The 13,745-nt window shown below is 38.3% G+C and overlaps 1 protein-coding gene across 4 annotated transcripts in view; it reads left to right on the plus strand.

Annotated features, from left to right (window-relative positions):
- NSD3 (nuclear receptor binding SET domain protein 3) overlaps positions 1–13,745 on the plus strand; it is a 140,859-nt gene that overhangs the window by 103,368 nt on the left and 23,746 nt on the right. For 2 of the 4 annotated variants that reach the window (XM_053578507.1, XM_053578508.1), the window contains exons 13-16: positions 1,857–2,054; positions 2,823–2,996; positions 7,468–7,614; positions 10,925–11,081. In XM_053578507.1, coding sequence (XP_053434482.1) covers positions 1,857–2,054; positions 2,823–2,996; positions 7,468–7,614; positions 10,925–11,081 — 676 coding nt within the window. Of the gene's footprint in view, positions 1–1,856; positions 2,055–2,822; positions 2,997–7,467; positions 7,615–10,897; positions 11,082–13,745 lie in introns of all 4 variants that reach the window. The other 2 variants (XM_053578506.1, XM_053578509.1) reach the window with 2 other exon arrangements.

The following is a 13,745-nucleotide window of genomic DNA, read 5'->3' on the forward strand; positions in this document are numbered from 1 at the left end:
ATTGTTTATAGGTCTTACTTGGTTATCTTTTTTTTTTAATTAAATCATGACTATGTACACTAATGCAATTATGGGGTACAATGTGCTGGTTTTATATATAATTTTAAATACTTACAACAAACTGGTTAACACAGCCTTCACTGCGCTTTCTTTTTTTTTTTTCCTTGCAGTTTTTTTTTTTTTTTTGGCCAGGGCCGGGTTTGAACCCGCCACGTCCAGTATATGGGGCTGGCACCCTACTCCTTTGAGCCAAGGGCGCTGCCCTTCACTGCACTTTCTTAATTATTGTGTTATGACATTTATACTCTACACTTAGTAGATTTGACACATACCCTTGTAAAATGCACCGTAGGTGAGGTCCCCCAATTACCCTCCCTCCTCTCACTGGTTATCTTTGTTTAATATGTTCCACAAAAAAAAAAAAGAAAAGAAAAATGTTGGGGCGGTGCCTGTGGCTCAAGAAGTAGGACACGGGTCCCATATGCCAGAGGTGGCGGGTTCAGACCCAGCCCCAGCCAAAAACCACAAAAAAAAAAAAAAAGAAAGAAAAAGAAAAATATGTTATATGCATTTTCTCCATATGTGAACTCCTTACATAACAAAATATAATCCTTTGTCATTTTGTTGCATATTTTTCCACATCTATATGTCTTTTACTTGTGTCTTCTTTTTTCTTTTTATTTTCTATCATAATGGGCAGCGTTTTTTTTCCTTAAATGTTTGACACATTTACCAGTAGAGTCATTTGGGCCTAAAATTTTCTTTGCTACAAAGTTTCCAACTATAGTTTCAATTTCTTCTAGTAGCTTATAGAATTATTCGTGTTATCTATTTATTTTTGTGTCCGTGTAGGTAAGTTCTGATTCTCCAGGAATCTGTTCATTCATCTAGTTTTCAAATTTATTAGCAAAAATGTAGTGATAAACTTTTACTATCCTTTAAATGTTTGTAGGATTTATAGTGATGTCCTATTTTTCATTTTTTAGATCATTAATATTAGTTCTTTTTCTTCTTCTCTTTACTTTTATCAGGGGTGTCCATTTCATTAATCTTTCTCAAAGAACAAAGTTTTACTAATATTTCCCAATGACTATTGATTTCACTTCATTCTTGAATAATACTTTCAGTTGGTCTGGAATCCTGGCTGGGTGATACTTTCTGTCTACTCTGAACATGGCGTCCCGTTGTCCCATTGTGTTTTGGTTTCCTTTTTTCTCTTTCAGTCAACTCTGAAAGTAGTTGTCTTTTCTGGGATGATTTGAATATTTGCTTTGTCCTTGATTTTCTACAATGTGAATAAGATGTGTAATTTTCTGCCTTTTGATTAGGATTGTGAGTTTTCATTTTGTGTCTGTTTTGTGTATAGAAATTTTAAGTAATTATCTAATAGAATGTTTTTTCTTTGATAATTGCTTTATTCTATATGAGGAAGACCTTGCCATGCTCTGTTCCCATTGTTGAAAAATTCTGTTCTGGGTTTTCTATGCAATTTTGGAGATCTAAACCATTTTTAGTGTTGTCTCTCCAAATTGATAATCAATTATTCTAACAAAATTTATGAAATATCCTTTAAATTTCAGGCGGCGCCTATGGCTCAAGGAGTAGGGCGCCTGACCCATATGCCGGAGGTAGCGGGTTCAAACCCAGCCCCGGCCAAAAACCACAAAAAACAAACAAACAAACAAACTCTAAATTTGGCCACTTATTTTAAATGCTTTTTGTGTATGTTAAAAATTCTTATATGTATCAGTCGACTCTTCCAGGAACAGTTGTTTGATGTCAGTAGCTGCTTCTGTTTAAAAGGAATACGTTTTGATCAGATTTTGTTTAATGTATGTCCCTCACCAATTTTCCAGGGCAGCACCCATGTTTTTCATGTAAGATATCTGGTAAAGATGTGAAGCGTTGTTCTGTTGGTGCTTGTGGGAAATTTTATCATGAAGCCTGTGTCCGAAAATTCCCCACTGCCATCTTTGAATCAAAAGGATTCCGCTGTCCCCAGCACTGCTGCTCTGCCTGCTCTATGGAAAAAGATATCCACAAAGCAAGTAAAGGTAAAACAGCTAAAAAAGAAGCAAAGGTGTTTTGTTTTTTGGTGTTTTTTTTTTTTTAAGTGCAGTGACAGATGCTATTTTAAGCATATTATTATAAACAACATTTTCCCTTTGTTTATCTCAACATTTAACAGTTCAGCCATAACAAATAGCATATCTAGTAGGATTTAGGTTCTAATTCAGACCATGAGAAGAAAATTGCGTATGTTAAAAATTACCCTTGCAGGGCGGCGCCTGTGGCTCAGTGAGTAGGGCGCCGGCCCCATATGCCAAGGGTGGCGGGTTCAAACCCAGCCCCGGCCAAACTGCAACAGAAAAATAGCCCGGCGTTATGGCGCGCGCCTGTAGTCCCAGCTGCTCGAGAGGCTGAGGCAAGAGAATCGCGTAAGCCCAAGAGTTGGAGGTTGCTGTGAGCCGTGTGACTCCACAGCACTCTACCCGAGGGTGGTACAGTGAGACTCTGTCTCTACAAAAAAAAAAAAAAAATTACCCTTGCAAATAAATCCCCGAGGTCACATTGCATAGTACCATCTCTCCAGCGTTGGAACAGATGATTCTTTCTTTGAACAATCTCTAAATGAGTGTTAGGCTTGCATTTAAAGGACGTAATGAACAGGAATGACAGAACTGGAGTAGTAAAGAAAACATGTTTTTGTCTTACTACAACTAGCACACATGGGAGCCCAAACAAGCCCAAGTCCCAGAATCTGTTTTCCTACCCGACTGATGTGTTTTACTCAGATTCCTTTCTGACTTGTCTTTAAACAGGCCGCATGCTGAGATGTCTGCGGTGCCCAGTGGCCTATCACTCTGGGGACGCGTGCCTTGCCGCCGGGAGCGTGTTGGTGTCCTCCTGCGTCCTCATCTGCAGTGGGCATGCGAGACGCAACAGCAACTCTGCTGCTGCCATCAACGTAGGCTTTTGTTTCATTTGTGCCAGAGGTGAGTGTCAGCCTTTCCTTTTTATTTGTTTTTGAGGTCGTTGGCATATTTCCCCATTAAAATAAAGTCGCCGCATTGGGAGAAACCTCAGACTATCTAGTACAGTCTCCCACCCAGTGCAGAATTTTATTTTATTATATCCCTGAGAGAGGTGAACATTTCTAGTAACTCTTCCCTTTTATAATGTTAGATGTCCAGGTTGTTAGAATGTTAAAGGTCCGTAAGTTAAGCTAAAAATGACTGCATTTCTGAAAATGACTTAGACTTGGTAAATTCTTAGTTTTTCTATTTAGAGCATCAAGAGGTTCATCTGTAAACACCCCTTCTGTAAACACCTCTTCTGTTGAAAGGTGATCCTTTCCCATGTCATGTTCCTTAAACCAGAACTTTCAACCGATTGAGATTTTACTTAGAAGGCAAGACTAGCACATTTAGTTTTCTTTCTTTTTTTTTTGTAGAGACAGAGTTTTACTTTATGGTCCTTGGTAGAGGGCCATGGCATCATACAGCTCACAGCAACCTCCAACTCCTGGGCTTAAGCGATTCTCTTGCCTCAGCCTCCCGAGTAGCTGGGACTACAGATGTCTGCCACAACGCCCGGCTATTTTTTGGTTGCAGTTCAGCCAGGGCCGGGTTTAAACCCGCCGCCCTCGGTATATGGGGCTGGCGCCTTACCGACTGAGCCACAGGCGCCGCCCTCGCACATTTATTTTTCAATTGCTCGTGGCATGTTTTATCATAATGTTTTGGTCTGGCATTGAGGAAGGCCTGAGGGGACACAGCTAAGCAACATATGTGGTGGTGTTAGTAAGAGCCAACCAGCCAGGCTTCTCACTTGCCAGCTGTTGGCATTTAAGTATGCCAAGAGATTGATCAACTAAAAACAGTATCATGTCCCTGAGGGAGTCCTGAACTTAAGTTTGTGATTAAATATAAAATGGATCTTCTTTAGTTGCATATGCTTGAATATCCAGCTTTATTTCAACTGTGTTATAATAAAACTTTGTTTTAGCCGGGCGTTGTGGCAGGCCCCTATAGTCCCAGCTACTCGGGAGGCTGAGGCAAGAGAATCGCCTAAACTCAGGAGTTGGAGGTTGCTGTGAGCTGTGTGATGCCACGGCACTGTACCAAAGGTGATAAAGTGAGACTCTGTCTCTGGTACTTAGGAAGCATTATAGAAACCAGATAATATGCTCAAGTACTGTTTTTGTTTTTCATATACAGGCTAAATTTTCTGAACTTCCCTCACTGGGAAACATTCAAAAGGACTCTAGGCCCATTAAGCCTGTTAGATTATATTTAAACTATACTAAAGAAAGTTGTTTTTTGTTTTGTTTTGCATTAGGAAACCATTCTCTTAATTTGGTAAAAGTACTGTAAAATTATTTTTTAATAGTATGGTAGATGTTAAGTTGTTTTGCTTTTGTGTCATTTTTAAAAAGCTACTTAGAGGAGGTAGGCAGTGAAACATTAAGTAGCTAGTAGCCTTTGTGGGTGCAGCCAGCTGGGCCCATGTACATGCCGCTTTCTGTCTGCCTGAGTTATAAGTGCACGTGGCTTTCTGCCATCAGTGCCGCTCTTTCCTTACTAGAGCAATGGCCACATGTCCTGCTCTGAAATCTGGCTGGTACATGGGAAGTAGGTCTGAAATGTTTCCTGCCACATTGTGACAAGTGACAGAAAGGATTGAAATAGGCAAACAGTGAAAAGGCATTACTAGTGCTGTCCTTCAGACAGTAATGATAGGAAGAAATTATTAAATTATTACTTAGCCTTTAGAATACTTAGCTTTAGAGACTTTTGAACACATGAGTGAGAGTGATAAAGTCTCTTAGTGCTTTGTAAACTTTCTCTGTTCTACCATTCCTACCATTGCATTTATTGTCAATGTATAAATGTACGTAACTTAGCCAACATTTAAAATATTATTTATAATTATTACATTGGCTGAATCAGTATACCAATATATTCTTTTGCTTTATTTCGTTCAATAATTAAGAGACCTTTATTTATTTATTTATTTTTGTAGAGACAGAGTCTCACTTTACTGCCCTCATTAGAGTGCCGTGGCATCACATGGCTCACAGCAACTTCCAGCTCTTGGGCTTATGTGATTCTCTTGCCTCAGCCTCCTGAGCAGCTGGAACTACAGGCACCCAGTTTGGCCGGGGCTGGGTTTGAACCCACCACCCTCGGTATATGGGGCCGGCGCCCTACTTACTGAGCCACAGGCGCCGCCCAATTAAGAGACCTTTAAAATAGGCATTTTCAATTTAGGGAAGGTAGAAAATGGTCCACTTATAGAAACTCTGGCTAATCTGTTAAATTTAACTTGATTAAAAGCTTGAGAATAATGTAAATGGAGGGAAACCCATATTTTAACACCAGAATTTATATTTACATCTTACCAATTTGAATTATTCTGGAAGATTTGTTGTATTTAAATGCCTGTTTAAATAAGATTATTTAAGTCCCAGATATTTTAACTGTGAAAGTTTATACAATAAACAGAAATTTTCATTTTCCTTTCCAGGATTTAACAAAGAATGATTCTAAATAGATCAGATATTAGTATTCAGAAGCTTAAGTCAAAAGTGTTTTAGAAGTAAATAATGTGTGTTATTTTGTAAGTATTTACCTTTTTTTTTTTTTTTTGAGCCCTGAGTCTTACTCAGTCACCCTGGCGCTGAGTGCCATGGCCTCAGAGCTCACAATAACCTCAAACTCTTGGGCTCAAGTGATCCTCCTGCCTCTGCCTCTTGAGTAGCTGGGATTACAGATGCCCACAATAATACCTGGCTAATTTTAGAGATGGGATCTTGTCCTTGCTTAGGCTGGTCTCCGTCTTGAACTCCTCAGTTCAAGCAATCCACCCACCTCAGTCTCCCAGAGTGCTAGGATTACAGGCATGAGCCTTCACTCCCAGCCTAGTATTTACTTTTTTTAAGAGACCTAGCTTAGCTTGTTTTGCTTGTTTCTTAGCTCATACAGAAATTTTCTTCCCCTTAGGTTTTTCTCCTAGTTACTGGTTTTGGGGTATTCATAATCATTAATTCTTAAGGACCAACATGTCTAAAAAATTTTTTAGAACTATTTGGAGCTTTAGAGGAGCATGTTCAGAACCTTCCCAGGGTGTTACACTGTCTTCTTCAGCATTTCCTTTCAGCTAGAGGGTTGTGTAGAAGAAGTTATTAATATTCTGTGAGTTTCTTGGTAATGGAAATTTAAAATGGATAAGGGAGGCTAGGGGTTTCTTTTCATTTCCATACTAATAATAGCAATTTATTTTGTATATGTAAATCAAACTCTGCTAAACACTGTCTGAATGATTTACTCCATTTGACCTAAGAAGTTATTTCCCCTGTTTTATACAGATGAGACGCTGAAGCCCAGGTTAAATCATCTCCCCACAGTCACATAAGTTGTTATGAGGAGGGACCAGCATTGTATCTGCTTATTTCAAAGCCCATTTTTTTTCCTACGTTACACTTCCTCTATTAAATGTTTAAAATTTATTTCAACAATACATAATTTTTATTAAAGATTTTTATGTTATTAGCAACTTCAAGTTTCATTGTATCATCTGGACACAAAATAATTCAGGGATAGTTCTTATCTGAAAATAAGTAAATGGTACTTCCCTACCCTCATAATGATCTCTAAATGAACTGCCATGATTTGCCAAATCCTAGATTATTATACACTGACCAGCAACCAAGACAGAGAAATTTCTCCTGGCATCACAGTTCCCTGGGTTTAGGAGTGGCTGATAGCTCCATGGTGAAGTGGGGCGTGTGTGGGTGGGGGGAGAGTCACAGGCGGTCAGAGCAGACCTTGTGTTTCTCTAAACCCTTCAGTTGTTCATCACTTTACATCATGGCTAGGAAAGAATTAAAGTGGTTTGCATTGCCTCAGTAAAATTCAAAAAACTATGGCTCCCTTAAATTCACGTACCATGTTGATAAAGAAAAGTTTCTCTTTCTGGCAGAGAAAGTTTGGATTTGTTTGGGTGTGTCTCAGGTTAGGAGAGACTCAATTCTGCTTTGAAGTGTTACTTGATATGTTAAAGATTGATCTGGGACTACTGTGTTACATAAATGATTCTTATTTCTAACTAATTGATGTCATTTTGTCCTTAGGGTAGTCATCATAGCATTCTAAATATTAAGGAATATAGCACAGCTTTATTTTCCTTAGGGGGTTTCCAGTATGATGGGAAATACCATTTACATCTCCATATTATTTGGAGTTTTCTTTTGCAGTACATAGGAATAAGGCATTAAACTCAAACTCCCTTTAATAACTGTAGGAAACTTTTCTATCAGATCTTTCTATTTTTTTTCCACATTTCCTGCCCCTCCCCGCCCCCCAACTTTAAAGCACAACTACATAATAGGTGTTGGGTTTTTTTTTCTCATGGAATCATGGGTAGTTTCATTGCAACTCATGTCTTTCTGTTTGTTCCGTATAGGGCTCATAGTTCAGGACCACTCAGACCCCATGTTCAGTTCATATGCCTATAAGTCCCACTACCTACTGAATGAATCAAATCGTGCTGAGTTGATGAAATTACCTATGATTCCTTCTTCGTCAGCTTCCAAAAAGAAATGTGAGAAAGGTAACAATCAAAATAGATTATCTCTTGCTTTCATTTTTGCATTTCCTATTTTTTTTTTCTCTTTAAATGAAGTGGGTAAATGTGTGCCTGTCAAACACCATCTGCTGCTCTTGGTAAATTCTACTTTGGTGGTTGTGACTGTGTCTGCACAATTATTAAAAAGGGCTTAAAATAATTCCATTATTACAAATTTTTACTTTTCTCCTTGAATAAATTTTCACACACTCCATATATGTGTAGGTTATTAAAATAGAAAGACTAGGATTTTGTTCCAAAACAGAAGAATATTTTAAATATCATCTCTTTTGTCTGGTTTAGAAGTAGCATTCATGTTAGAATAGAATAGATACAGTATAATATGTTACTAACTTTCAACTGAAGAAGAAAACTAAGATTTTTGATACTTAAAAGTTTAATTTTAGAACACATTTTATCATTTTGTTTCTTAGATGTTTTGTTAAGATGTTATGGAAACAAGTTACTCTTGCTGAGGGGAGAGTATACCCCAAATAATAGATGTTGGAAGCAGCTGGGCTAAATTGCTGATGGATAATTTATCCACAGAAAACCAAAAGCTAAATGCATATTTACTTGCCCCAGTTTAATCTATGGAAGAAAACTTTATATTGTGTTAACTTTTCCATAGCCTACTTGTAATAAAGGAAAGAAGTGAATACTTTTTTTTTTTTTTTTGAGAAGTGAATACTTCTTTCACTTCTTTATTGGAAAGGAAGTGAATATTTGGTGAGTTATTATCCCAGAGGGAAAATAAGTAAGATTGAGCAGTGAAGTCCTTTTCTTGTAATCTTGCCCATTATGACCTGGGAATCTCTAAAGAAAACCTCGTTCATACCTAGGTATATTTGAAATGGCTTCCTCCCCACCCCCACCCCATTTGTTGGGTTGCCTTTTCTATGTACCTTTGCTCTTTGTCATACATCTGAAATGGCAGGCAACTCATGACTAAAAGAAAGAGTAACTCAGCAAGTTGATTAGAAGCTATGGGAAATATTAGAGTATTGGCTTATTTATTTTTCCCACTGAAGTCAGATTATATCATCTTATTAATAATACTGCCTACTTCTAAAACAAGGATGAACATAGGTTTGACTTACTCTATAATTAGTCTACCCAAAGCATTTTAAGAAATGCTTTATTGGGTGGCACCTGTAGCTCGAGGAGTAGGGCGCCGCTCCCATATGCCGGAGGTGGTGGGTTCAAACCTAGCCCTGGCCAAAAACCACAAAAAAAAAAAAAAAAAGAAATGCTTTATTTTCCTGCCATTACTTTACAAAATTAGATTAATTCACTTGTGGCTTCCTTTATTTTTAGTATTGTTAACCTTGACATGAATTGAAATTATTTTGAGCCCTCTGTGTACTTAGCTTGAGCCATGTATTTTCTCTCTTGCATCTTAAAGTAGCTTTCTTGCATAGCACCAAGGTGGATCATTCATATTTTTATTTTTTTCTCTTTTCCCTTTTGTATTTTAAACATCTTTATCATGATTTTCACTTATGATTCTGGCTCTGTATTTCCTCTGAAACAAGACTTAAAATTAAGGACTATTCTAAATGTTAAAAATGGGCAGCCTGACTTTATTGGAATAGCACTTATAATCATATGTTCTCCAAAGCTGTTTGCAAACATCTTTCTCTCTACGGATCAGTCCTTTCTGATGGGAAAACTAATAATCTAATTTTACTTTGAATTTATACAATTCCCTAGCTAGGCTTAGAGCACTCAGGGAGAGAACCTCTGGGTTGGAGAATTGAGCCAATTAATCCATATTGAGGTCTGCAGTCAAAGGAAAAAAAAATCCCAATAATTAAAGTAAATGCTTTTAAGCAGAGGAAATATAGTAACTTAATTCATCACTGGTTGTGTATGGATTTTCTTTTTATCTTTTATGCTAATCAGAAGTTTGAAAGTCTATGGGAAGACAAGATTTTCTGGAAAATTGATAGCAAATCCTTAAAGGGTTGGAGTTTGTGATTGGATAAAGTTCTATAGAGGACTCTTAACCTTTTGCTTATGAGATTTTAAATCTTTGTACACTCATGGGTTATAGATTTTATTTTCCAATTAAGAGATCAATTTTTTTGTAGTAAATCTCTTTATTATATTTCATCTTCAGTGGCTAACAACCTTCTCTGTCACTTGTTGAAATATGTATTAGAAATACCTAATCTCTCCCCCTCCCCAAATCTCATATCTTTGCATTTAAAAGTATTATTTTGTTTGGCACAACTATTTTGGTCTCAACCCAGAGATCATTGTGTGTATTTAAAAGGAGAAGGTTTTGATAGGGGCCTTGAAGGCACCTCCTCAAGTAGGGTGCTTCACCTTGCACTGATCATCGATCAGGTTCATGCTATAAAGTAGCGCTATTCAGCAGGAAGTCGGGAAACACAGAAGTGACTTTCCAAGCTGTTTATATTTTAGAAAATCTAACAGAATTATACGTTTATGCAAAATGTTGCTGCACAAGTTGTTTATTTGCTATGATTTTAACAAATTAATATTACTGGTTTTATTATTGAGATCAGAACCTTGGATTGACATTTATATAATTTTTGTTAATAAAAATAAAAATTGTTACTTTTAAAAATGCCAATTTGTTGTTGACAAAGTATTTGAAAATATGTAGGTTCATGAGGAAGGAAAAGGGGATCGTTGGTGACTGAAAAAGTTGCAAACCACTGCTGTATAGCCTATTTAACTTCATCTTTGCTGAAATAATAACATTGCAATCACCAATTTGAAAATCCACATTCCTTTTGCTTTTGCGTATTCTTTATGAAAATTAAAAAGTACTGATAACCAGTTGGCTATTTTCATTTTTGCTGATTAAGTCAAAGGGATTTTGTTAACTGTGGCACTGGATTAAAATACAAAGATAACTGTTGCTCTCTTGCTTAGCTCTTAAGGAGAAAAGAAACCTGCTACTTGTATCTTTAAAATCCTATTCTCAAATCTACTGAGTCAAAAGATTTTATGCTTCTGTTTTTGTCACATTAGGAGTTTAGCTGCTTTCTAAACTGACACATCAATAGCCCACATTTTAGAGGCATAAATGGCACAATAATGCTTTTGGTGCAAAAGCTCTGAGTTTCTGGCCACTGAAGCCCTGAGAAATGGCTAAATACATTAATTTGCTATTTTTAATCCATCACTATAGATATGACTCAGTCCTTTTGTTATTTCCCCCCAATTTGAATCCAATTTCACTTGCTCAAAAGATAACTTTCTGCCTTTCTTTCTCTCTTTCCTCTTTTCTCAGTTATTAAGACTGTCTATTTGTTTCAAGGTGGAAGATTGCTCTGCTGTGACTCGTGCCCAGCGTCCTTCCACCTGGAGTGTCTGAGCATGGACATGCCAGAAGGCTGCTGGAATTGCAATGACTGTAGAACTGGCAAGAAACTCCATTACAAGCAGATTGTTTGGGTCAAATTGGGAAATTACAGGCAAGTCTTTTCAGGATCAAAGAAGAACATTCAGTCATTTGCAGGCTGGGTTCACATTTGGATACAGAGCAGCTGGGAGGTGAATGGGTCAGACAGCACGGACTTAGCTCCTCAGAACAGAGAGAACAGAGACGTGGATTGAGGCTGAATGGTTAAAGGGTTGGGAATGTTATGCCATGATTTGAATTTTTTCCATTTTCTCTGGGATTAGTTGGTTGACTTGATTTTAAGCCTGAAAGCTATTTTATAGTATTGAACTATGTACTATTAGATTTTGGAATAAAAGGTTTTATGTGGATAGTGGAGATGATGCTTTCTTTGTGTCTTCATTAGATTTGTATTTGATTTCTGATTTCTAATAAGGTCAAGAATTTATATCCTGGCAAACAGTTCTTTGCCTATGAATCTAGTCCATTTTGTTCTAGCTAGAAGCCCTGAACTGTGTGTAAAGAAAGAGAACACGTCGGGCGGCACCTGTGGCTCAAAGGAGTAGGGCGCCGGCCCCATATGCCAGAGGTTGCAGGTTCAAACCCAGGCCTGGCCAAAAACTGCAAAAAAAAAAAAAAAAAAAAGAAAGAGAACACATCTTAGAATTTAAAGAGAGATATCATTCCAGTCAGAGCCTTTAATTCATAAGGGAATGAAATAGGAAGTATGTGTGTTACCATTTTTTTTTTCTTTTTGAAACAGTCTTCCTCTGTTGCTCAGGCTAGAGTGCCATGGCATCAGCCAGGCTCACAGCAGCCTCAAACTCCTAGGTTCAAGTGATCCTCCTGCCTCAGCCTCCCATGATTGCCATTATTTCAATAGAACTTTCTTCCTTAAGGCTTTAAACACGCTTTCACTGAATGAATATATACTAATACATTATTAAAACTCTACATTTTGGCCAGGAGTGGTAGCTCACACCTATAATCCTAGCATTTTGGAGGCTGAGGCAGGGATGAGGGGGTGACAGTAAAAAAAAAAAAAAGTTTTATTTTGTTTTGAGACAGAGTCTCACTAAGTTGCCCTCGATAGAGTGCTGTGGTGTCACAACTCACAGCAACCTCAAACTCTTGGGCTTGCCTCGGCCTCCCAAGTAGCTGGGACTACAGGTACTGCCACAATGCCCACCTATTTTTGTTTTGGTTGTTATAGTTGTTTAGCAGGCCCAGGCTGGGTTCAAACCCACCAGCCCCAGTATATGTGGCCAGTGCCCTAACCACTGAGCTACAGACGCTGAGCCATGACATATCACTTGAAGCTAGGAGTTCAAGACTAACCCAGGCAACATAACAAGACCTCTCTACAAAAACTAAGAAAAATCAGCTGGATGTGGTGGTGCACACCTGCATTTTGGGAGGCAGAGGCAGGAGGATTACTTGAGCCCAGGAGTCTGAGGTTGCTGTGAGTTATGATGAGGTTGTGGTAATGATGCCACTTCACTCTGGACTGGGCAACAGAGCAACCCTGTCTCTAAGCAAAGAAACAAACGCTTTACATTTTGAGGCACGTATTTATCATTTTACTAAAAAATGAGTTACTATTCAAGATAGCACAACAGACTTCTGCTTTTCAATTCGAATCCTAGGTAAAACATTTCTATAAAATTCAAACATCATAATTTTTTTAGGAGAATTGTGTCTTCTCTGTTTCAAAGATGCTGCTTGCCTACCTATTTAATGTTTTTTCTGTGGGGGTTTTGGAAGGTTTGTTTAAGAAAAAGTCTATTCTGTTGCCCAGGCTAGAATGCAGTGGCATCATCACTGTAACCTCAAACTTTTGGCCTCCAGTAATCTTCCTGCTTCAACCCTCATGAGCAGCTAGGACTACAGACGTGTGTTATCACCCCCAGCTAATTTTTCTGGGTTTTTTTTGTGGAGATTGGGTCTCACTCATGCTCAGAGTACTCTTGAACTCTTGGCCTCAAACTGTCCTCCCACCTCATCCTATCAAAGTGCTAGGATTACAGGCGTGAGCCTCTTTGTTGCCCTCAGTAGAGTGCTGTGGTTTCACAACTCACACCAACCTCGAGCTTTTGGGCTTAGGTGATTCTCTTGCCTCCTGAGTAGCTGGGATTACAAGTGCTCACCACAACGCCTGGCTATTTTTTTATTGCAATTTGGGGAAAGGTTTGAACCTGCCACCCTCAGTATATGGGGCCTGCACTCTACTCACTGAGCCACAGGCACCACGCTACCTATTTAATCTTTAAAACTTTGTTTTTGGCTGAGATTAAGGGCATTGAAGTTGAGAAGAAGCCTCTAAGTGCTAAAAAAAAAAAAAAAAGGTAGCTTGAATATATAAATGATTATATATTGTATTACAAAAATATAAAGTCTTAAGCTAATACCAAACCAGGGGTTTTGCTCTTGTATGTTCAGTAAGAAAAAACAAATAGAAAGGGGGCAAAGAAAAGCAAATAGAAAATGCTTAGCCGTACTAAAAATACATGCACATTAAAAAAGGGTCTCCTGTGGCTCAGTGAGTAGGGCATCAGCCCCATATGCTGAGGGTGGCGGGTTCAAACCCAGCCCTGGCCAAACTGCAACAAAAAAATAGCCGGGCATAGTGGTGGGCGCCTGTGGTCCCAAATGCTTGGGAGGCTGAGGCAAGAGAATCGCGTAAGCCCAAGAGTTAGAGGTTGCTGTGAGCCATGTGACATGATGGCACTCTACCCGA

Source organism: Nycticebus coucang, chromosome 24 (genome assembly GCF_027406575.1).
Source record: "Nycticebus coucang isolate mNycCou1 chromosome 24, mNycCou1.pri, whole genome shotgun sequence".
NCBI lineage: Eukaryota > Metazoa > Chordata > Mammalia > Primates > Lorisidae > Nycticebus > Nycticebus coucang.